Below are 25,163 nucleotides of genomic sequence, written 5' to 3' on the forward strand. Positions count from 1 at the left end.
TTGAAGACCAACTCTGTGGCAGATGTTTTATCATTCAATCCTATTTTCTCAAATACATCAAGGTATCTTTTAGCAGTGCTTTTTTTTTTTCGCTTCCCTGATCTATTCTGTTTCCTGCATAGTCCACTAAGAATCTTTTTTTCAACTCCTCTTCTTTGTCAACTACATGTTCCTCCTCCTCTTGAAGCATAGAGTCAGCTTCACTTGTATATTAATGATACTCAACTGTGCCATTATTTTAGTCACCATGAGTACCTTAAAATTTTGATAACTTCTATCTATCACTCAAAACAATTTTCTGGAATATTTTTTAGAAAAGCATCTAACTGTTCACATCTCTCTATGTTTGGGGCGATGATTTGGAGAAGGCACTCCATGAAGCTTTCGCATCTAAGTTAAATAGTAAAGGGAACCCATCCATACATTAGTTAGCTAGGAGCATTTGCAGTTTGTTAATTATTATATAAGGCAATGCAGCCTTTACTTTATCACTAATGCTTGTCCCAATGATGTCTGCAAATGCAATCTGATGAAAATGTGTAGAAGCCATATGGATGAAGATATCACATAGGTCTAATATTATTTTCCATCTAACCAATTTGCAAATTTAGGCATAAAGCCAGTTATTTTGGGTCCTGGGTTGTTGATCTTGGCCTTGGACCTGAACTGATATGAAGTTCTATGATAAATGTCAGAATGAAAATGAGGGAAAAAAAAAGTTTTATAATTGATTTTACAATTAACAGGCATTCCTTTTGATTCAAAGTGCTCCAAGACTATCGTTATCATATTGAGATTTTACCCTCCGGTCTCTCAATCGTCTCAATGGTCCAAGGAAACTGTGGCTTTTAAGCTTCATAGTAGTAAAGGAATAGTAAATATAGTCCTTGGATTTTAATGCTTGATCTAGAGAGACATTGGTACAGTGATGTTTCATTGGTCTAGTAATTCAGAGACTTGGGCTAATGCTCAGGAACATAGAGCATTACAGCGCAGTACAGGCCCTTCGGCCCTCAATGTTGCGCCGCCCTGTCTTACTAATCTGAAGCCCATCCCACCTACACTATTCCATGTACGTCCATATGCCTGTCCAATGACAACTTAAATGCACTTAAACTTTGCAAATCAACTACCGTTGCAGGCAAAGCATTCCATACCCATAATACTCTCTGAGTAAAGAAACTATCTCTGACATCTGTCTTATACCTACTTTAAAGTTGTGTCCCCTTATGTTTGCCGTCCCCATACTTGGAAAAAGGCTCTCCCTGTCCACCCTGTCTAACCCTCTGATTATCTTGTATATCTCTATTAAGTCACCTCTCAACCTTCTTCTCTCTAACGAGAACAGCCTCAAGGCCTTCTGCCTTTCCTCATAAGACATTCCTTCCATACCAGGCAACATCCTAGTAAATCTCCTCTGCACCCTTTCCAAAGCTCCCACATCCTTCTTATAATGTGGTGACCAGAATTGTACACAATACTCCAAGTGTGGTCATACCAGAGCTTTGTACAGCTGCAGCATAACCTCCTGGTTCCAGAACTCAATTCCTCTATTAATAAAGGCCAAAACACTGTATGCCTTCTTAACTACCCTGTCAATCTGGTGGCAACTTTCAGGGATCTGTGCACATGGACACCGAGATCTCTCTGCTCACCTGCACTCCCAAGAATCTTACCATTAGCTTAGTACTTTGCATTCCGATTACTCCGTCCAAAGTGTATCACCTCACACTTGTCCACATTAAACTCCATTTGCCACCTCTCAGCCCAGCTCTGCATCCTACCTATGTCTCTCTGCAGCTGAAAATGTGTTGCTGGAAAAGCGCAGCAGGTCAGACAGCATCCAAGGAGCAGGAGAATCGACGTTTCGGGCATGAGTCCTTCTTCAGGAAGGACATTTCCTGAAGAAGGGCTCATGCCCGAAACGTCGATTCTCCTGCTCCTTGGATGCTGCCTGACCTGCTGCGCTTTTCCAGCAACACATTTTCAACTCTGATCTCCAGCATCTGCAGTCCTCACTTTCTCTTATGTCTCTCTGCAACCTACTACATCCTTCGTCACTATCCACAACTCCACCGACCTTTGTGTTGTCCGCAAATTTACTTACCCACCCTTCTAAGCCCTCACCCAGGTCATTTATAAAAATGACGAACAGCAGTGGACCCAACACCAGCCCTTGCGGTACGCTGCTAGTAACTGGACATCAAGATGAACATGTTCCATCAACTACAGTTCTGTTTTCTTTCAGCAAGCCAATTACTGATCCAAATTGCTATGTCTCCTACAATCCCATTCTTCCGCATTTTGTATCATAGCCTACTGTGGGGAACCTTATCAAACGCCTTGCTGAAATTCATATACACCACATCAACCTATTTACTCTCATCTACCTGTTTGGTAACTTTGTCAAAAAACTCAAGATTCGTTTGGCACAATCTACCTTTCACAAAACCGTGCTGACTGTCCCTGATCAGATTATTCTTACCTAGATGGTTATAAATCCTATCTCTTATAACCTTTTCCAACACTTTACCAACAACTGAAGTGAGACTCACTGGTCTGTAATTACCAGGGTTGTCTCTACTACCCTTTTTGAACAAGGGAACCACATTTGCTATCCTCCAGTCCTCAGGCACTATTCCTGTAGACAATGATGATTTGAAGATCAATGCCAAAGGCTCGGCAATCTTTTCCCTTGCTTCCCAGGTTTGAATCCTGCCTTGCAAGATGATGGAATTTGAATTCAATTGATGATTATCAAATTTTTAAAAAGTGTAATAATAATAATAATTATCATGACATCATTGTCACTTGCTATAAAACCATACCTAGTTCACCAATGTCCTTCAGGGAAGGAACATCTGCCATCCTTATTTGGTTTAGACTGTACGATTGGTTTACTGGTCAATTTCAAAGAGTCAATCAGTTCCTGGGCAATTAGGGAATTGCTAGCCTTGTTGGTGATGCCAGCATCCTGTAAGAGAATAACAAAATAAATCATTTCCACCTGGCTGTGGAAGTTATAGTGTTTGTTCTTATAACATGCCCAACATTTGTAGCAGGAAAAATGAATGTTAACTAAAGACAACTAACTTATTTAGGGTGTAAGGTTACTTTAAACAATTTCATATTCCTCCTTATGACAGAGTTTGTTTAATATTTTCACTTTTAATTGTAACTGTTAAAAATCAAGTAGAATTTGGAGAGTGATGGTTAATGAATAGAGATTCAAATTAAATAGATTACTTTTTTTCCTTGAAATCTTATCTGTTAGAGAAAAGTATAGAGCAAGGTCTCTACCAGTTTGATCAGTTTAGTGCCCAAATTTATGAAACATATGTTAATTCAGTTGTCTCTGCACTGAAAATCTTAATTCAAATTGGCTTTGATCGTTCAGATTTTTAATTTGTTTATGTTTTGTCCGGCAGCATTCCCTTTCTCAGTCCTACAAGAGTCAGGTAGGATTCTGTTTTGGAATTAATTTAGTGAGTACATAGCAATAGTTATCTTAGTAATACTTGGTAATGTAGTAATTTCATTTAATTTATGAGTGTGTTCTATCAGTTTTGAATTTAGGACTGTGAAAATTTAATTAAATACCTGCTGAATATACTGCTCCATTTGGTTAATTGGCCATGTGCATGATGATAACATCAGAAAAAAAACAATTGGAATGACCTGGAGCAGTTGAAAGATGTAAAAATGATTTTCTCTGAATCTATTTAATATTTTTTTTCCACTGGCTTTGAGTGAATTGACTGCTCAAAAGATAAAAAACAAAAAAACAAAATACTACACTTGTCAGAAATCTGAAACACCCAGCAGGCCAGGTAGCATTGATGGAGGGAACCGATATGGATTCAGATTGAATCTTTCAATCATTTTGACAGAGGCTGCAGACACATTAACTCTTTTTCCTTGATAGATCTGGCTGACCAGTCTCCAGCAAAATCTGCAGATTTGTTTTGAAGATATTTATTTTCTGCAGATATTTATTTTCTAACTGAGTACATTTCTACTGTGAGCAGTCAATAGTATTTAATAGGTTGAAACTTTATTGCTGGAACAGCACAGCAGGTCAGGCAGCATCCAGGGAACAGGAGATTCGACGTTTCGGGCACAGGCCCTTCTTCCTGAAGAAGGGCCTGTGCCCGAAACGTCGAATCTCCTGTTCCCTGGATGCTGCCTGACCTGCTGTGCTGTTCCAGCAATAAAGTTTCAACTTTGATCTCCAGCATCTGCAGACCTCACTTTCTCCTCCTATTTAATAGGTTCCCTTGTATGAAGAATGAATCCCTAACATTAGTATTGAAAGTCTTCTAGTTTTGAATTTATAACACAGAGAATTTTGTGCCTTTCCTATGTTTTATTAATATTTTGAATACTCTTCATTTCCATACATGGAGTCACTCAAACAAATTACATGTTAATATAACTGCTTCTGTGAATGATCACAAAAGTATGTTTTAAAATTTAGCTTTATGAACAGTAAAGTTGTTGAATTAATAGTTTCATCTGTTTACATTTTCCTTATGCCTATAACTGAGCCAATGGATGCCAGCATTATTGTCATTTTGTGCATATTTTTGAAAAGCATTTGAAAGCGATTTGAGATTGAGAAGTGCTGAGCGCTCTTTAACATTTCTTCATAGAGGTGATCAAGAACAATCTTATCGTAAAAATATACTTCTCACCGAGCAAGTGAGGGAATATACTGAGAGTATTCGCATTCTCCCTTGCTCTCCAGCCCATTAACAAATCCTGTAGTACAAATTTCCAGTACATTCAGATTGTTGGAAATTGTAATTTGGTCAATTTAATTAGGAACCCCTTTTGTAAGCAGCTGCGCAATAGATTAGGCCATTTAGCTCCCTCCAGACGGTTCTGGCCTTCCACAAGATCATTCTTGACTCTGGCCTCTAGTCCCAGACTCCCATCCAGCAGAAATAGTTACTGTCTAGACATGATTATTGGGAAGGAGGAGAAAATGAGGATTGTAGATGCTGGAGATCAAAGTTGAGAGTGTGGTGCTGGAAAAGAACAGCAGGTCAGGCAGCATGTGAGGAGCAGGAGAATCTATGTTTCAGGCATAAGCCTTTCGTCATGAAGGACTTATGCCCAAAATGTTGATTCTCCTGCTCCTCTAATGATTATATTGCACACCATCACCAGGTGGAGCAATCAGCAGGCACTGAGTTGTGATGTGACACACTGTTCAGTGATGGAGCAAGGCCAATAGCCAACTGACAAAAAGTTGGCTTTGCCAAGAACAAAATAGATGGCATGAAAAACCAACTGTGCTGCTGCCCGTGCCTCACCCCAAAATCAGCACAGCTGGTTTTTCATGCCATCTATTTTGTTCTTGGCAAAGCCAACAAGTGCAGCAAGTGGAATTCTTCCAAAAAAACGTTCATGATTCATAAAGGTAGGGCAGTTTGTGCATTTGCTGACATCGTTGCGCCAACTGTGGTGACTTGCGATGTCAGCAGTGCATGCATGGATGTTTGCTGAAACCTGTCATGTCCTGGTGCATATGTGCTGGTGATCTCATTGAAACCTACAAAATACTTAAATGATAGACAGCGTAAGTTCAGATAAGATGCTTCCCTGGGTGGTGAATCTAGAACCAGGGGGCACAACTTGAAAATAAGGGGAGTGCAACTTAGGTCCAAGATGAGGAAAAATATTTTACTCAGAGGGTTGTGAATCTTTGGAATTCTCTGCCTGAAAGGGCTATGGAAACTCAGCTATTGAGTATATTTTGAGATTAATGGATTTATGATTACCATTGTTATACAGGATTATGGGGATGGTATGGGTGAAAGGCATGACTGAAAGTATTTGATCAGCCATGATCATATTGGTAATAAACCAGAACCAGAGGTCATTGTCGAAGGAGAAAGAAACTGGGCATTTAGGACAGAGCTGAGACAAAACCTCTTCCCTCAGTGAGTGGGGAGCCTGTGGAACTCTCTGCCACAGGGAGCCATTGAGGCAACACATTGAAGACTTTCAGGAAGACTATAGGTATAGTTCTTAGGTCAAAAGAGATAAAGGGATATGAAGCAAGAATGGGAACAGGGTACTGAGTTGGATGATCAGCCATGATTATGTTGAATGGCGAGGGAGGCTCAGTGGTGAAAGGCCTGTTCTTCTGTTGCTAATAATTTAATATTTGAAGTCCAAGTACCTTTCTGCTAAAATAAAGAACTGTGATAGAGATCTGAAGCAAGCAAAAACAGAAATTGCTGGAGAAACTCAGCAGGTCTGGCAGCTTCTATGGAGAGAAAACAAAGTTAATGTTTCAAGTCTAGTGACCTTTCTTCTGAACCCTTCAATGACCTATTGCAGTTGGTAGGTGTAATAGAATGCTTTTCATGGAAACCTAGATGCAGGGGGATTGTAGCTGAATACACAGCAATGTAGTTCTTGGTGAGGAAACTTAACATGTGAAATACAGGATTGTTTCCAGACATCAGGTTTCATGAGAGATTGAGAATAGCAGCAGGCTGTTAATTGCATTTGGGACTCCTTTTGCTGTTTTCTTCCCTGATGTAAAAAGCAGACTAAGGAAAAAAATCAAAGCTGTATACGTAAAACTTCAAAAACCAGCAGTTTTTGTCATGTGACCAGGGCTCCTGGTTGAGAATTCTCAGTGATGGTTTTGATACATCTGGTCAATAACTGCTGTCTTGTAGCAGATTATTGTGGTATTGTTAGCATACTCTTAGACAGAGAGATTTCTAATAACTCTTCCTTTGTTCCAAACTTACTAGCACAGGCATGTCATTTGCCGTTCCTTTGTTTTGGCCTTATTGGAAAATCTATACAATGCAAAGAGTGTGACATTCTAGGAGGATGGCATAACCTTCTGACTCCTGTTTATTGCTGATTAGAACTTATTTGAAATTCTGGTCAACTGACATCATGTCATTAATAGCTATGTTGTAAATCCATTGTATCGATTTTTAAGAAAATTTAAATTAGAGAATGTAATTTTAGAGGAAACTAATTTAGAATTATCCTCTGTGCTTTCTGGGTAGGATATTCCTCTGGCAGTCAGAGTAAGAAATGAATTCTATTTCATTTGGTATAACATGTTCAGGAAGAGGAGAACGCATTATACATTTATTCTCTCACTCTTGACATTCAAACACAAAGTTAGCAGATGCAATGTCAGTGTCCACTGCAGTCTGAGCAACAGCCAATGTCATGGACTTCTCAGTTAAAAGATTCCAAGAGTCAACTCTGGCATAACCATGTGACATTGGCTGCCAGGCATATTTCTCAAAGCTATCAAAAAGGGTTTTAGGCTGTGTTTTACAATTTTACTCTTGGGGTCCATGAGGTTTTAGAATGCAGGAGAGCTAATAGGAGATTGAAAGGCACAGGGGTGCTCAAAACAGACCAAACAACTTACTCGTGCACCATAGCAGCATTATTCCCAGCATCATAGTCCTCATAGTTTTGAACATGCCAATCAAGTCTGCACTAAGCCACCTCTCTTCCAAGAAGTACAACCCCAGCCTACCAATCTTACTTCTTATCTGCATTTTTCCAGTCCTGGTGACAACCTTGAAACCATGCAAACACGAGTCAGACATGATGACGTGCTATGGTCATTTCAAATTTGATGCAGTCTGGTGCCTTCTTTAGGAAATAGCGGATCTCTTTCAAGATTCACAGAATCCCCACAGTGTGGAAGCAGGCCATTCAGCCCATTTGAGTCCCGACTGACCCTCTGAAGAGCGTCCCACCCCCGTACTCTTATCTCTGTAACCCTGCATTTCCCATGGCTAATCCACCTAGCCTGCACATCCCTCGATACTGGGCAATTTAGCATCGCTGATCCACCTAACCTGCACATTTTTGGACTGTGGAAGGAAACTGGAGCACCGGAGGAAACCCACACAAGTATGGGGAGAATGTGTAAACTCTGCACAAACAGTCACCTGAGGCTGGAATCAAACCCGGGTCCTTGGCACTTTGAGTCAGCAGTGCTAGCCAGTGAGTAAACATGCCACCCTGGCAGCAAGGAACTGTATGTTTTCCAGGTAATCATTGAAGAAGTCCAAGAGTTGTGTAGGGTCAAAACAAGGAAGTGTTGGATTAAATTCCTATATCAATGTAAAATCATGTATGAGAAGTGAAACAAGGAAAAAATATGGAGAAATGTGTAAGAGACGGGGATAACCTCTTTAAATTTTTTTTAAAATCTTTTGCATTCTGAAGAAATGAGACACCAGACTTGAAATTACATTTCTGTGCTCTGAAAGTTTATTTGTGCAGCATTTAGGACTTACTATGTAATCAAAAGTTTATCTGTGCTTGAATACACAAGCCCTATTTTCTCTGTTATGGATATCTATTAAGTTCCACAAATTCATACCTTTTGAGGCCAAGTATGTTTGTGAGGGTGCCTCGAGGTGTGTGCATCATTTGGATAAATTGCACAGCAACTTCTACATTTTCTCACTTGATTGCATCTATGTGATTACCAGAAGTTGCACCCAATTTATTCCATAACAACAATAAGTATTAATCCCCTCATTTTTACTTGTTCTGTAAAACCTGGGTTTATTTTGATTCACAACTGTGATGGTTTTCAAATTTCTTAATTTATGATCTTTAACATGATCAATCCAACTTGAGTTGACAATAATCCTTAGGAATCTAAAGTATAGTCTTGTTTAAAGAACTGTAATTTATTCACAGCAGAATTTTTGTTACTCTGAGTTTATGCAAAACTGTAGTGTCTGCTTTTGGGATTTTAATTTGTTTCTGGTAGTGATATTTCGTTAAATGAAGAATGGTTTCTTCAAGTTAAGCCAACTACCAACAATAAATTGCTGCACAAAATAATTCATATATGGTATATTTTACACAAACTAAATTCTATTTACATGCACAGTAGTTTATTTATATCATAAAATAAATACCAGGTATTGCTTTTGCCAGTTTTAGTGGTAAATACCTAACATTATTTAATGATTGATTTGAATTTTCAGAAAGAATGAAAAAAGATATAACAGCCAAAGGTTCATCAGGAATGGAAATAATATTGTCAACACTTGAGGTAAAATCTTCTTTTCTTGTTGTTTTTTCCAAAAACAATGGTTAAGGTTTGAGATTGTACAATTTATTTTGCTGTAAGGATGCAACAGTTCAGTTTGGAAGTCATTTCTTCACATGCATCCTACAGAGATGTACACATTCCAGTGATATTTTTCAGCATGCAAGATTACTCTCTGTTTAAATCATGTTTTGGTGGTTTTCGAAAGAAAAGTTTTAATTTTGCTTGTGGAAAAATGTACTAATCCTAACAAATTTAGATAAAAATTTGTAAAATAATACAACTGCCACTCGTTCAGTTGGTGCCATTTAACATGCAAGTAAAATGCATGACAAAGTGTAAGGGAAACTCAAAGGGTGTTCTTTAAATTATTGCATTTTTCTAGGAGTCTGAAAATACGTCAATTTGCTAGTAAGATGACTTCTGTTTAATTATTGTGTTGCTGGAAAAGCGCAGCAGGTCAGGCAGCATCAAAGGAGAAGGAGAATCGACATTTCGGGCATAAGCCCTTCTTCAGCAATGAGGAGGGTGTGCCAAGCAGGCTAAGATAAAAGGTAGGGAGGAGGGACTTGGGGGAGGGGCATTGGGAATGCGATAGGTGGAAGGAGGTTAAGGTGAGGGTGATAGGCTGGAGAGGGGGTGGGGGTGGAGAGGTCGGGAAGAAGATTGCAGGTCAAGAAGGCGGTGCTGAGTCTGAGGGTTGGGACTGAGAAAAGGTGGGGGGAGGGGAAATGAGGAAGCTGAAGAAATCTGTATTCATCCCTTGTGGTTGGAGGATTCCTAGGCGGAAGATGAGTCGCTCTTCCTCCAGGCGTCGTGTTGCCATGGTCTGGCGATGGAGGAGGCCAAGGACCTGCATGTCCTTGGCGGAGTGGGAGGGGGAATTAAAGTGTTCAGCCACGGGGCGGTTGGGTTGGTTGGTGCGGATGTCCTAGAGGTGTTCTCTGAAACGTTCCGCAAGTAGGCGACCTGTCTCCCCAATGTATAGGAGGCCACATCGGGTGCAGCGGATGCAGTAAATGATGTGTGTGGAGGTGCAGGTGAATTTCTGATGGATATTGAAGGATCCCTTGGGGCCTTGGAGGGAAGTGAGGGAGGAGGTGTGGGCGCAAGGTTTGCATTTTTTGCGGTTGCAGGGGAAGGTGCCGGGAGTGGAGGTTGTGTTGGTGGGGGGTGTGCATCTGACAAGGAAGTTGTGGAGGGAGTGGTCTTTCCGGAACGCTGATAGGGGTGGGGAGGGAAATATATCCTTGGTGGTGGGGTCCGTTTGGAGGTGGCAGAAATGACGAAGGATGATCCGATGTATCTGGAGGTTGGTGGGGTGGTAGGTGAGGACTAGTGGGGTTCTGTCCTGGTGGCGATTGGAGGGGAGGGGTTCAAGGGCGGAGGAGCGGGATGTGGAGGAGATGTGGTGGAGAGCATCGTCAGCCCTGTCTGAGGGGAAATTGCGGTCTTTGAAGAAGGAGGCCATCCGGGTTATTCGGCATTGGAATTGGTCCTCCTGGGAGCAGATGTGGCGAAGGCGAAGGAATTGGGAATATGGGATGGCGTTTTTACAAGGGGCAGGGTGGGAAGAGGTGTAATCTAGGTAGCTGTGGGAGTCAGTCGGTTTATAGTATACGTCCGTGTTGAGTCGGTTGTCCGAGATAGAGATGGAGAGGTCTAGGAAGGGGAGGGAGGAGTCTGAGATGGTCCAGGTAAATTTGAGGTCGGGGTGGAAGGTGTTCGTAAAATGGATGAACTGTTCAACCTCCTTGTGGGAGCATGAGATAGCGCTGTTACAGTCATCAATGTAGCGGAGGAAAAGGTGGGGGGTTGTGCCAGTGTAGCTGCGGAAGATGGACTGTTCCACATATCCAACGAAGAGGCAGGCATAGCGAGGGCCCATGCGGGTGCCCATGGCTACTCCTTTGGTTTGGAGGAAGTGGGAGGATTGGAAGGAGAAGTTGTTAAGAGTGAGGACCAGTTCAGTCAGTCGAAGGAGGGTGTCAGTGGAAGGGTACTGGTTGGTTCGGCGAGAAAGGAAGAAGCGGAGAGCTTTGAGGCCTTAGTGATGGGGGATGGAGGTGTATAGGGACTGGATGTCCATGGTGAAGATAAGGAGTTGGGGGCCGGGGAAGCGAAAATCATGGAGGAGGTGGAGGGCGTGGGTGGTGTCCCGAACGTAGGTAGGGAGTTCTTGGACTAAGGGGGACAGGACCGTGTCAAGGTATGCCGAAACGAGTTCGGTGGGGCAGGAGCAGGCTGAGACCATGGGTCGGCCGGGGCAGTCAGGTTTGTGGATTTTGGGCAGGAGATAGAAACTGGCGGTACGGGGTTGTGGGACTATGAGGTTGGAGGCGGTGGATGGGAGATCTCCTGAGGTGATGAGGTTACGGATGGTCTGGGAGATGATGGTTTGGTGGTGGGAGGTGGGGTCATAGTCAAGGGGGCAGTAGGAGGAGGTGTCCGCGAGCTGGCGTTTAGCCTCAGCAATACAAAGTTCGGTGCGCCAAACTACCACCGCGCCTCCCTTGTCTGCTGATTTGATGGTGAGGTTGGGGTCGGAGTGGAAGGCTGCAAGTTCCGAGGGTGAAGGTTGGAGTGGATGAGAGGGGTGGAGAGGTCGATGTCACGGCGACAGTTGGCGATGAAGAGATCGAGGGCGGGTAAGAGGCCAGCACGGGGTGTCCAGGTGGATGGGGTGTGTTGGGGGCAGGAGAAGGGGTCGTCAGAGGGTGGGCGGGAGTCCTGGTTGGAGAAGTCGGCGCGGAGGCGAAGGCAGCAGAAGAATTGTTTGACGTCGCCGTGTGTTGAATTCATTAATCCGGGAGCGTTGGGGGATGAAGTTGAGGCCTCTGCTGAGGACTGATCTTTCATCCTCAGAGAGGGGGAGGTCTGGAGGGATGGTGAAAATACGGCAGGGCTGGGAGCTAGGACCTGGTGTGGGGCTGGAGCTGGAGCTGGGATGGGGAGACAGGCCACCTACTTGCGGAACGTTTCAGAGAACACCTCTGGGACACCCGCACCAATCAATCCAACCGCCCCGTGGCTGAACACTTTAATTCCCCCTCCCACTCCGCCAAGGACATGCAGGTCCTTGGCCTCCTCCATCGCCAGACCATGGCAACACGTCGCCTGGAGGAAGAGCAACTCATCTTCCGCCTAGGAACCCTCCAACCACAAGGGATGAATACAGATTTCTCCAGCTTCCTCATTTCCCCTCCCCTCACCTTTTCTCAGTCCCAACCCTCAGACTCAGCACCGCCTTCTTGACCTGCAATCTTCTTCCCGACCTCTCCGCCCCCACCCCCTCTCCAGCCTATCACCCTCACCTTAACCTCCTTCCACCTATCGCATTCCCAATGCCCCTCCCCCAAGTCCCTCCTCCCTACCTTTTATCTTAGCCTGCTTGGCACACCCTCCTCATTGCTGAAGATGGGCTTTTGCCCGAAACTTCGATTCTCCTTCTCCTTTGATACTGCCTGACCTGCGCTTTTCCAGCAACACATTTTTAAGCTCTGATCCCCAGCATCTGCAGTCCTCACTTTCTCATTCTGTTTAATTATGCAAAGCTAACTGATGACCATCTGCCACATACCAGGGAAAGCTGTGCATTACACAGCAGTTACTTTAATTGTTCCTGGAAAGTTCAGCAAAGTCCCAGTTGAACCATCATTCAGGTTCTCTAAGGGAATATTTAATTGTATAATATATAATAAGTGCAGCTATTTTGTTCCTTGATCCACTGAACATTGGTTGCCCAAACACTCCGTTTTTTTTCCAGCTAGAAATGCCAATTGTACCTAATCTTTCAAATGATTATAATCATTATTTTCTTTACCACAAACTAGAAATGAAGTAGTAAAGAAACAAGTTTTCAAGATTTCTTTATCATCACAGTTGGATGGTTCTTTGACACTTGTCCAGAACAATCCTCTTTTTATGAAGTGTGACCGATGTCTATCGGAATAACTAACTTCCATGCTTCCCTCCAGGTGTTCATGCATTTTATTTTCATGGGCTATTTCTCAGGCATAGTGGTGATCCTTGAGAATTTATCTGACAACTGGAACTGCCTAATAAATTCAAAGATTAATTGTAATTTGAACAAGCTGTGATACATTGATGCAACACACTTCATTGAGAATCCCAAATAGGTTTGTATCCCAGCGACAATACTGAAGATTCAGTAGCTCCAGAGCTAGTGGCACTCTCTAAGCTGCTCCACAACAGTTACAACACTGGCATTCTTCCAACAATGGAGAACATTTCCCAGCTATGGCTGGTTAATTTAAAACAAAACTGGGCAACGGAAGGTATTTTTGACATTACTATCAAGTGGTGCTGTTAGGTTCTTTTCCCCAGGTTTCACAATGCAATTCGCACACACCAACTTCTGCAAACAGTTAAAGTTTATTCAAGCTTGTACAAGCTAGGTGACCCCTTTGACCGACCATTCTAAGTCAAGTCAAAAAGGCCCTGAACAAAGGAAACAGATCCCCTTTATACAGGTTCAGTTAGCAATGCTTACAGATACTCTGGCCACTCCCCCATAGTCATGTGCCACTCAAGACAACCCCAGCCACTCCCTCATGGTCTCATGTTACCCTAGGTACAATGGTAGGATGAGATCATCCTCGGAGATAATACAAATGTGAATGTCCTAATCCTGGGGAGTCATTATGCAGATGATTTCCTGACTCAGTGATTTCCCCAAGGCAATATAGGTGTGATATACCTAGCTTCAGGGGATGGCTCAAAAGCATTTCTGAATAGAGAAGATTGAATGATAGTTTAATTTGAAAATAGTAGGGGAGTAGTAGTAAATGACTGTCTAATTGGAGTGGGAGTCATCCATTTTCCTGCATGACTGTCGTCCCCACCCACTTCCAGAATGTTCACTCTGTGCAGTGTAACCCTTTAATATTAAGTTAATGTCCAGATGATATTCCCATTTAATCATTTAACATTACGGTACTTACTCCAGCGACTTGCTGATTGATGCTGAGTTTGGAATCCATTACATTTGTTTGGTTCTTGGCCTCATTACACCCTTGCTTCAAACAGACCAATAAAGTTGAATATCAGAGTTGTTGTGTGAGCTACAGCCTGTGACAACTGAAATGCCATTTAATCAACATTGCGATCATTGGCAAACAGAAGAAAGATGTCTCCTGGCTGGAGCCAAAGCTAGTACGAAGAAAGATGGTTGCTCCTGTTAGAGGCACTTATGTCAACCCACGGGCAACACTACAGTAGCTCCTCAGGGTATTTTGCCCCAGCTGAACCTTTTTTTTTTTGCTGCTTCATCATTGACCTTTCCATCATGATGTCAGAAGTGGGGAGGTTCATTAATGATTGCATAATGGTTAGCACCGTTCATAAGTCCTCAAGTACTGAAGCAGGCTATGTTTACGTAGCAGCAGGACCTCAGCAACATTCAGACTTGGCTTAACTAGTGCCAGGCAGTCGCCATCTCTAACAAGAGAGAATCTAAAATTGAACTCTGTTGGCATTGAATATCATTAAATTTCCCACAACATCAGATTATAGTCCAACCGGTTTATTTGGAAGTACGCGTTTTCAGAGCGCTGTTTTATTGTCAGGCAACTAGCTCCGAAAGCTTGTACTTCTAAATAAACTGGTTGCACTATAACCTGGTGTTCTATGATTTTTAACTTTATCCACCTCAGTCCAACACTGGCACCTCCACGTCATTAAATTTCCCAGCATCCACATCCTGGGGATTACTGTTAGCTAGGGATTTAACTGGATCAGACATATAACACTGCAACTAAAAGAAAAGGCAAGAGGCAGGAAGTTCTGTTACATGTAATTCATTTTTTGACTCCTCAAAACCTGTGCATCATGTACTTGGCACAAGTCAAGAGTGTGATCATATACTAGGAGACAGTGAGGTCTGCAGATGCTGGAGATCAGAATTGAGAGTGTGTTGCTGGAAAATCACAACAGGTCAGTCAGCATCCGAGGAGCAGGAGAATCAATGTTTTGGATCGGAGCCCTTCACCAGGAATCATAAACTATCCACTGTACTATACACTATATACCATATACTACACTGTCTGGATGATTTGCACATCCAAAATCTGTCAGGAAGCCTGTCACTTTTAAAATATTTACTCCCTCCATCACAGGTTCACAGCAGCAACAATGAACAAAATCTACATGATGCATAGCAATAACTTTCCAGGCCTCCTTTGACAGTACTTTCCAAACTCATTACTTCTACCTACTAGAAGAAGAAGGAGGGCAGAAAGAATCATTGAATCCCTACAGTGTGGAAACAGGCCTTCGGCCCAACAAGTCCACACTGATCCTTTGAAGAGTCACCCATCCAGACCCATTTCCCCGAACCTATTACTCTACATTTACCCCCAGCTAATGCACCTAACCTACACATCCCTGAATACTATGGACAATTTAGCATGGCCAATCCTAACCTGCACATGGATTGTGGATGGAAGCCAGAGCACCCAGAAGGAACCCACGCAGACATGGGGAGAATATGCAAACTCCATACAGACAGTCACCTGAGGCTGGAATCGAACCAGGTCCCTGGCGCTGTGAGGCAGCAGTGCTAATGACTGAGCTACCATGCCATTCAATAGGGATGGTGACCAATCGCCCAAATGAGTTCCCTCCGTCTCAGGTTGGCCGACTAAATTAGCAAAATATGTGTCTGCCTTTGCGGGGAGGCCAGAATACTCTGTATAGATGGAGCACCTTCACGTTTCATCTGCAAGATCTCTTCCTAAATCACTGACCCATGGAATTAAATGGATCTTCCTTCATTGTCATTGAGTCAAATTGCTGAAACTTTCTGTCTAACAGCATTGTGAACGTACCTACATAAAATGGATTGCAACAATTCAAGAACACAGTTAAACACAATCTTTTCAAAGGCAATTATGGCTGGAATATAAGTGGAGATGTTGTTATAGTTGTAATGTCACTGGACAAGTAATCTAGAGGCCTATGCTAATATTGTAGCAATATGGGTTCAATACCACAATGTCAGCTGGTGAAATGTAACTTCAATGAAAAAAATCTGAAATTAATAGCTTACTTCAGCACAGGTAACTATTAAGTTATCATCAGTTGTTGTGGAAAATAAAACTGGTTCTCTAATGTCTATTAGGGAAGGAAATCTGCCATCCTTAACTGATCTGACCTACATGTGACTCTGAACCCACAACAATGTGGTTAATTCTGATCTGCCTTCTGCAATAGCTCAGCAAGCTACTCTGTTTAAGGGTATTTGGGACTAGACAACAAATGCTGGTCTTTCCAGTGACTTAATTAGATTAGATTAGATTGCTTAGTATAGAAACAGGCCCTTCGGCCCTACAAGTCCACACCGGCCCTCCGAAGAGCAACCCACTCAGACCCATTCCCCTACATTTACCCCTTCACCTAACACTACGTGCAATTTAGTATGGCCAATTCACCTAACCTGCACATTTTTGGACTGTGGGAGGAAACCAGAGCACCCGGAGGAAACCCAAGCAGACACGGGAAGAATGTGCAAACTCCACACAGCAGTTGACTGAGATGGGAATTGAACCCGGGTCTCTGGCGCTGTGAGGCAGCAGTGTTAACCACTGTGCCACCGTGCTGCCCCTAATGTTGCCAGGGTTGGAGGACTTGAGCTATAGGGAAAGGGGGGACTGGGCTTGAGCACCAGAGGCTTAAGGGATGACTCGTGGAGGTTTATAAAATCATGAGGGATATGGATAGGGTATATAAGCAAGGTCTTTTCCCCAGGGTAATGGAGTCCAAAACTAAAGTACATAGGTTTATGATCAGAGAGTAAAGATTTAAAAGGGACCTAATGGGCAGCTTTTTCACGCAGAGGGTAGTGCGTGTACGGAATGAGCTACCAGAGGAAGTGGTGGAGGCTGGTACGATTGCAACATTTAAAAGGCATCTGGATGGGTATATAAATAAGAAGGGTTTAGAGGGATCTGGGCCAAATGCTGGTAAATGGGACTGGATTTATATACGATATCTGGTTGGCATGGATGAGCTGGACCAAAGGGTCTGTTTCTGTGTTGTACATCTCTATGACTCTTTATTGGTCAGACCATTGAGTATAGGAGTTGGGAGTCATGTTGCGGCTGTACAGGACATTGATTAGATTACTTCTGGAATATTGGGTGCAATTCTGTTCTCCTTTCTATCGGAAGGATGTTGTGGAACATGAAAAGGTTCAAAAAAGATTTATCAGGATGTTGCCAGGGTTGGAGGATTTGAGCTATAGGAAGACGTTGAATAGACTGGGGCTGTTTTCCCTGGAGCGTTAGAAACTGAGGGATGACCTTATAGAGGTTTATAAAATCATAGGATAAATAGACTTTTCCTGGGGTTGGGGAGTCCAGAACTAGAGGGCATAAGTTTAGAGTGAGAGGGGAAAGATATAAAAGAGACCTAAGGGGCAACCTTTTCACGCAGGGGGTGGTGCATGTGTGGAATGGGCTGCCAGAGAAAGTGGTGGAGGCTAGTACAATTACAACATTTAAAAGGCATCTGGATGGGTATATGAATAGGAAGGGTTTAGAGGGGTATGGGCCGGGTGCTGCCAAGTGGGAGTAGATTGGGCTGTAATATCTGGTCAGCATGAATGAGTTGGACCGAAGGGTCTGTTTCCGTGATGTATATCTCTGTGACTCTGTGAGTCTATGACCCCGCCCCCCCCCCCCCCCCCCCCCCAGCATGAAGGAATAAAGAACTGCTGGCTTTGCCAGCAAAACTTGTATTCTGTGAATGAATAAACAATCTATGCATGATGTTGCAACTGTGTACTTAAACCACAGCTCACTGCTACAGATTAAAAATGTAAAATTGGATCTCAGCCGGAATGTCTTGTTATAGCTTTAGTGGAAGAACAAAGGTAACCCTGGTATCGGGTCATACACAACAGTTCGTTGGGATTTCTTCTGAAAGTATGGCATAATAAAAGGAGAGCAGCATGGAAATTTTAGCCTTTCATATTCTGAACTGGGACAGATTTGGTTCCCAACATTTGCACTTTGCCTCTGAAAAGCTTTCTGGCTTATTAGATTCAGGGTGGTGTGTGGGGCTGCTTCAGAAAAAAATCCCTGCAACAAAGTTACCAAGGCTTAATTATATTTAATATTTTTAACTACTTCGCAAAGAATGCAGAAACCTATTTGACCTTTGGATTTGTAATTATACAGCACGGTGGCTCAGTGGTTAGCACTGCTGTCTCACAGCACCAGGGTCCCAGGTTCAATTCCAGCCTCGGCGACTGTCTGTGTGGAGTTTGCACGTTCTCCCCATGTATGCGTGAGTTTCCTCCGAGTGCTCCAGTTTCCTCTCACACTCCAAAGATGTGTAGGTCAGGTGAATTGGCCATGCTAAATTGCCCATAGTGTTAGGTGCATTAGTCAGAGGGAAATGGGTCTGGGTGGGTTACTCTTCAGAGGGTCAGTGTGGACTGGTTGGGCTAAAGGGCCTGTTTCCACACTGTAAGGAATCTATCTAAATCTATCTATCTACACATTAAAATCAAGTAGAATGAACACTGCTATTTAGCCTTGACATTCTTGGGTAAGTTGCTGATTCCTTACAAGTGCCTGATTCAGTGGAGTAGATATTGCAGCCCTGGCCATACACCCCATTTGTCCTTTACCTGATGACATCCCAGTGTCCCAGGTTTTCAGTCCCAATGGCCTGGGACACTGTGTATTTCAGTGTACCTCTCTGCAGCAGTCCAGTTTGAGGCTCTTAAATAGGCAATTGTTTCCAACCTCCTCCCAGCAAGATCCTAAACTTAACCTGTGTCAGGAGCATCCAGATTTGTTCTTCCTGATTTGGCAGTGGCCTCTTCTGCTGGTGGATCTGCCAAGCTGAAGAAATGATAGCTAGTTAAAATGGAATACCCTATTGGATGAGGCCAAAAGTTTCACCTGAGAGTAATTAAGGTAAGCTGGCCAAACAGGGGTGGACTTGCCCCAACAATTATGCTAGAATGCTGGAAGCTTGCCTCAGTGTGTAATCAAGTCCCATAGCACTACTTTGTCGTTGTTTGCCCACTGTATGTTATAACCAGTGAATGTCCCGAAATGGCTTCTCTCATCTGCATCATTGTTAAAGGCTTTATCTTTGGCGCCCATTGTCTCTGTGGTGCTTTATATGACATCATCTCCAGTGTATGGGGTCAGCTTCCATACACAGTTGTATGTCTACATTTTTGCCACTTCTCAGTCCCATAACTCTGTTGGTACAGTTAGACTCTTTGTTTGACACTGAACTCCGGGTGAGTAAAGTCTTCTGGCAGCAGAACATTGGGGAAATTGAAATCATTGTTTTTGAGTCTTTCCATTGATTCTTATCATTTTTCATTCACCTGATGACTATTCACTCAAATTGAACAGAACTGTGCAACCTTGAAATTCAGTCTCCATTGAAGTGAGCTTCACATTCAACAATGCCGGTCTTTAGCCTTTCCTTGAACCCTTTTGAAGGACCTTTATACATTCCATTATCATCTCCAGACTTATTTAATATACTGCTTTCTTTGATGGCCTTCTGTCACTCACTTGTAAATTCTAGCTTTCTCAAAGTTCAGTTACTTGCATTCGCTCCTCCTTCTGGGTCCGATTATACTTAACGTCCTAAGCCTTGCTGATCTTTATTGGGTCGCCCTGATCCAGTATATACATTGAAAACCTTTCTGTCTAGCATTTTACATCCTGCTCTCACTGTATATATTTTGTCTTTTGATCACGAGAAACCTAATGATACATATTCTCTGCTCCTCCTTGACATAGCCCAACACTGAACGGCATGGTGCCTCAGTGGTTAGCATTGCTGTTCCACAGAGCTAAGAACCTGGGTTTGATTTCACCCTCCGGTGACTGTCTGTGTGGAATTTGTACATTATCACCATGGATTTCCTCCAGGTGCTCTAGTTTCCCCTCACAATCACAAAAATGTGCAGTTCAGGTAGATTGGCCTTGCTAAATTGCCCATTGTGTCTAGGTGAATAAGCCATGGAACTGAAAGATTATTGGGGTTTGGTTTGCAAGGGGGGGGGGGTGGTCAGGTCTGAGTGGGATGCTCTTCAGAGGATCAGTTTGGACTCTATGGACTGAATAGCCTGCCTCCACACTAAAGGGATTCTGTGATGAACTCATTTTGTCCATTAGATCCACCTCCTGTTAGTATTCCGACTAGACTACTGATCATCCATCTGGGCTTCCATGTTAGCCAATATTTTAAGTGGTTCTCTATCTTTAGGTATTGTCCCCATCTTCTTTACATATGCTGTTGTTACTCATCTGTTGGGTGGGGGGGGGGAAAGAAATCCTTCACCCAGTCATTGTTGCAAACTCCTGTCTCCTGCCCTCTTTCTCCTCCAAAGATCTGTACAAGGAGTCTTCTTCGTCTTAAATCGCATTATTGTTTGCTTTTAAAAAAAGTTAGAGGGGGGATGTTGGAGTATATGGGATAATTAGTATGAAATATATAAACAGACAATAAACAGATATTAACCATGGGCAGCATGGTGGCACAGTGGTTAGCACTGTTGCCTCACAGCGCCAGAGACCTGGGTTCAATTCCCGCCTTGGGCAACTGTATGGAGTTTGCACATTCTCCCCGTGTCTGCGTGGGTTTCCTCCGGATGCTCCGGTTTCCTCCCACAGTCCAAAGATGTGCAGGTTAGATGAATTGGCCATGCTAAATTGCCTGTAGTGTTAGGTGAAGAGGTAAATGTAGGGGAATGGGTCTGGGTGGGTTTTTCTTCAGAGGGTCGGTGTGGATTGTTGGGTCTAAAGGCCTGTTTCTACATTGTAAGTAATCTAATCTAATCAAACATGAAAAAAGATGAATAGGCAATATAAACTGTGGTCTTCTAAAGAGCAAGACTAGGAATTACTCATGGAAACACTTCAAATATGGAAGCAATGTTGGTCCAATGTCTCTCAGACCCGGATAATATACAGATTTGGATTGAGAAGTGGCAAGTAACATTCACATTGTTGTTCGAGCCCTTTGAGAGCTGTCAGATATTTTGACCAATAGGTTATAAATGAATTTAGGTAAAAACAATGACTGCAGATGCTGGAAACCAGATTCTGGATTAGTGATGCTGGAAGAGCACAGCAATTCAGGCAGCATCCGAGGAGCAGTAAAATTGACGTTTCGGGCAAAAGCCCTTAATCAGGAATAAAGGCAGAGAGCCTGAAGCGCGGAGAGGTAAGCTAGAGGAGGATGGGGGTGGGGAGAAAGTAGAATGGAGTACAATAGGTGAGTGGGGGAGGGGATGATGGTGATGGGTCAGGGAGGAGGGTGGAGTGGATAGGTGGAAAAGAAGATAGGCAGGTAGGACAAGTCATGGGGACAGTGCTGAGCTGGACATTTGGAACTAGGGTGGGGCAAGGAGAAATGAGGAAACTGTTGAAGTCCACATTGATGCCCTGGGGTTGAAGTGTTCCGAGGCGGAAGATGAGGCGTTCTTCCGCCAGGCGTCTGGTGGTGAGGGAGCGGCAGTGAAGGAGGCCCAGGACCTCAATGTCCTCGGCAGAGTGAGAGGGGGAGTTGAAATGTTGAGCCATAGGGCGGTGTGGTTGATTGGTGCGGGTGTCCAGGAGATGTTCCCTAAAGTGCTCTGCTAGGAGGCGTCCAGTCTCCCAAATGTAGAGGAGACCGTATCGGGGGCAACGGATACAATAAATGATATTAGTGGATGTGCAGGTAAAACTTTGATGGATGTGGAAGGCTCCTTTAGGACCTTGGATGGAGGTGAGGGAGGAGGTGTGGGTGCAGGATTCGCAGTTCCTGCGGTGGCAGGGGAAGGCGCCAGGATGGGAGGGTGGGTTGTAGGGGGGCATGGACCTGACCAGGTAGTCACAGAGGGAACGGTCTTTGCGGAAGGCGGAAAGGGGTGGGGAGGGAAATATATCCCCGGTGGTGGGGTCTTTTTGGAGGTGGCGGAAATATGGGCGGATGATTTGGTTTATGCGAAGGTTGGTAGGGTGGAAGGTGAGCACCAGGAGCGTTCTGTCCTTGTTACGATTGGAGGGGTGGGGTCTGAGGGCGGAGGTGCGGAATGTGAACGAGATGCATTGGAGGGCATCTCTAACCACGTGGGAAGGGAAATTGTGGTCTCTAAAGAAGGAGGCCATCTGGTGTGTTCTGTGGTGGAACTGGTCCTCCTGGGAGCAGATACGGTGGAGGAATTGGAAATATGGGATGGCATTTTTGCAAGAGGTAGGGTGGGAAGAGGTGTAATCCAGGTAGCTGTGGGAGTCGGTGAGTTTGTAAATAATATCAGTGTCAAGTTGGTCGTCATTAATGGAGATGGAGAGGTCCAGGAAGGGGAGGGAGGTGTCAGAGATGGTCCAGGTAAATTTAAGGTCGGGGTGGAATGTGTTGGTGAAATTGATGAATTGCTCAATCTCCTCGCGGGAGCACGAGGTGGCGCCAATGCAGTCATCAATGTAGCGGAGGAAGAGGTAGAGAGTGGTGCCGGTGTAATTACAGAAGATCGACTGTTCTACGTAGCCAACAAAGAGACAGGCATAGCTGGGGCCTATACATGTGCCCATGGCTACCCCTTTGGTCTGGAGGTAGTGGGAGGATTCAAAGGAGAAATTGTTAAGGGTGAGGACCAGTTCGGCCAAACGAATGAGAGTGTCGGTGGAAGGGTACTGTTGGGGACGTCGGGAGAGGAAGAAACGGAGGGCTTGGAGGCCCTGGTCATTGGCGGATGGAGGTGTAGGGGGATTGGATATCCATGGTGAAGATGAGGCGTTGGGGGCCAGGGAAACGGAAGTCTTGGAGGAGGTGGAGGGCGTGGTTGGTGTCTCGAACATATGTGGGGAATTCCTGGACTAGGGGGGATAGGACAGTGTCGAGGTAGGTAGAGATGAGTTCATTGGCGCAGGAGCATGCTGAGTTCAGTGGGTCGGCCAGGGTGGTCAGGCTTGTGGATCTTCGGAAGGAGGTAGAACCGGGCAGTACAGGGTTCCCGGACTATGAGGTTGGAAGCAGTGGGTGGGAGATCTGCTGAGGTGATGAGGTTCTGTCTGGTCTGGGAGATGATGGTTTGGTGATGGGGGGTGGGGTCATGGTCGAGGGGGCGGTAGGAAGAGGTGTCCTCGAGTTGGCATTTGGCTTCAGCGGTGTAGAGGTCAGTGCGCCAGACTATAAATGAATTTACCCAGGTGTCCCATAACACCAGAATGGTGAAATCACTATAGGTACAAGTTGGTACCAATGCAAACAATTGCACCTTTATTAAGAAAAAAGTAATAGTAAGACTTTAATCCTAGCAATACTATTATTAATCCTGTCCAATCCCCTTAGTTGTTGCAATACTTCCCAGAGTCTCTTGTAACTTTAGTCGGGTTCACAGTGTCATTTTTTCTCTTTTACTCCAGACACTCAGTTGGCCTTTGCCTTTGCCACATGGTCTCTGCTTCTTCGTCACTAGAAAGTCCAAGAGATTGATCTACAGGAAAGCCCTGTTTTTTATGTTGTTAATTTGGATGGTTTTCTGGAACTTGCTTTAGTTCTGGCTAATCACAGAGATTGGCTTAATGGTGTGAAACATTGTCCATTGTTTGGATGGCTTCCTAATGTTTGTTTCTTTGTGTAGCAGAGGCTGGGTACCTTTCTGTCTTGTTTATGATTGAAAATATGCAATCCCCTTTTGGTTCAACAATTGATGAGATGTATCCTTTTACACTATGCTGATGCCATTAGCACCTGGCTGCTGTGTTTGTACTGTTTAACTTATGGGTTTACAATTTGCACAGCTTTACTTTGTCAATGTGTCCCATACCCAGTATCCCTTGCTGATTGGCCAAGTTGGCAATCTACTTGCCTTTTAGCATCAATGAGGCTGCTACATTCTTCATCCTTTCTGAACAGAAAAAACTCATGCAGATATAGTTTAAACTTAATTTTAAAAGATTAATTTTAGTTGTTATTAGGGAGAGGAGGCTATGTGTCATTATGAATTTGATAAGGTTCCCCATGGTAGGCTCGTTCAGACGGCCAGGAGGAATGAGATACAGGGAAATTTAGCTGTCTGGATACAGAATTGGCTGGTCGACAGAAGACAGCGAGTGGTAGTGGAAGGAAAGTATTCTGCCTGAAAGTCAGTGGTGAGTAGTGTTCCACAGGGCTCTGTTCTTGGGGCCTCTACTCTGTAATTTTTATTAATGACTTGGATGAGGAGATTGAAGGATGGGTTAGCAAGTTTGCATATGACACAAAGGTTGGAGGTGTCGTTGACAGTATAGAGGACTGTTGTAGGCTGCAGCGTGACATTGACAGAATGCAGAGATGGGCTGAGAGGTGGCAAATGGAGTTCAACCTGGATAAATGAAAAGTGATGCATTTTGGAAGGTCGAACTTGAAATTTGAGTACAGGATTAAAGACAGGATTCTTGGCATTGTGGAGGAACAGCAGGATCTTGGTGTGCAGGTACATAGATCCCTTAAAATTGCCACCAAGTAGACAGGGTTGTTAAGAAAGCATATGGTGTTTTGGCTTTCATTAACAGGGGGATTGAGTTTAAGAGCCATGAGATCTTGTTGCAGCTCCATAAAACTTTGGTTAGAATGCACTTGGAATACTGTGTCCAGTTCTGGTCGCCCTATTATAGGAAAGATATGGATGCTTTGGAGAGGGTTCAGAGGAGGTTTACCAGGATGCTGCCTGGAATGGAGGGCTTACCTTACGGAGAGAGGTTGACTGAGCTCGGACTTTTTTCATTGGAAAAAAGAAGGAAGAGAGGGGATCTAATTGAGGTGTACAAGATAATGAGAGGCATGGGTAGAGTTGATAGCCAGAGACTTTTCCCCGGGCAGACATTGTTAAAACGAGGGGTCATAGTTTTAAGCTGTTTGGTGGCAAGGGGATGTCAGAGGCGGGTTCTTTACGCAGAGAGTTGTTGGAGCATGGAATGCATTGCCAGCAGCAGTTGTGGAAGCGAGGTCATTGGGGATATTTAAGAGACTGCTGGACATGCATATGGTCACAGAAATTTGAGGGTTCGTACATTTGGTTTACCTTACATGAGCATCAATGGTCGGCACAACATCGTGGGCT

At 43.9% G+C, this 25,163-nt stretch overlaps 1 protein-coding gene across 6 annotated transcripts in view; it reads left to right on the forward strand.

Moving 5' to 3' along the window:
* Nucleotides 1-25,163, forward strand: part of agtpbp1 (ATP/GTP binding carboxypeptidase 1) — a 330,136-nt gene that overhangs the window by 104,189 nt on the left and 200,784 nt on the right. For 3 of the 6 annotated variants that reach the window (XM_043713129.2, XM_043713120.2, XM_087997536.1), the window contains exons 4-5: nt 3,429-3,458; nt 9,009-9,076. In XM_043713129.2, the coding sequence (XP_043569064.1) occupies nt 3,429-3,458; nt 9,009-9,076 (98 nt within the window). Of the gene's footprint in view, nt 1-3,428; nt 3,459-9,008; nt 9,077-25,163 lie in introns of those variants that run through there. The other 3 variants (XM_087997543.1, XM_087997550.1, XM_087997547.1) reach the window with 2 other exon arrangements.

This window comes from Chiloscyllium plagiosum, unplaced genomic scaffold, assembly GCF_037043375.1.
Source record: "Chiloscyllium plagiosum isolate Xiang-an unplaced genomic scaffold, Cpla_swu_hap1 HiC_scaffold_2, whole genome shotgun sequence".
Classification (NCBI taxonomy): Eukaryota; Metazoa; Chordata; class Chondrichthyes; order Orectolobiformes; family Hemiscylliidae; genus Chiloscyllium; species Chiloscyllium plagiosum.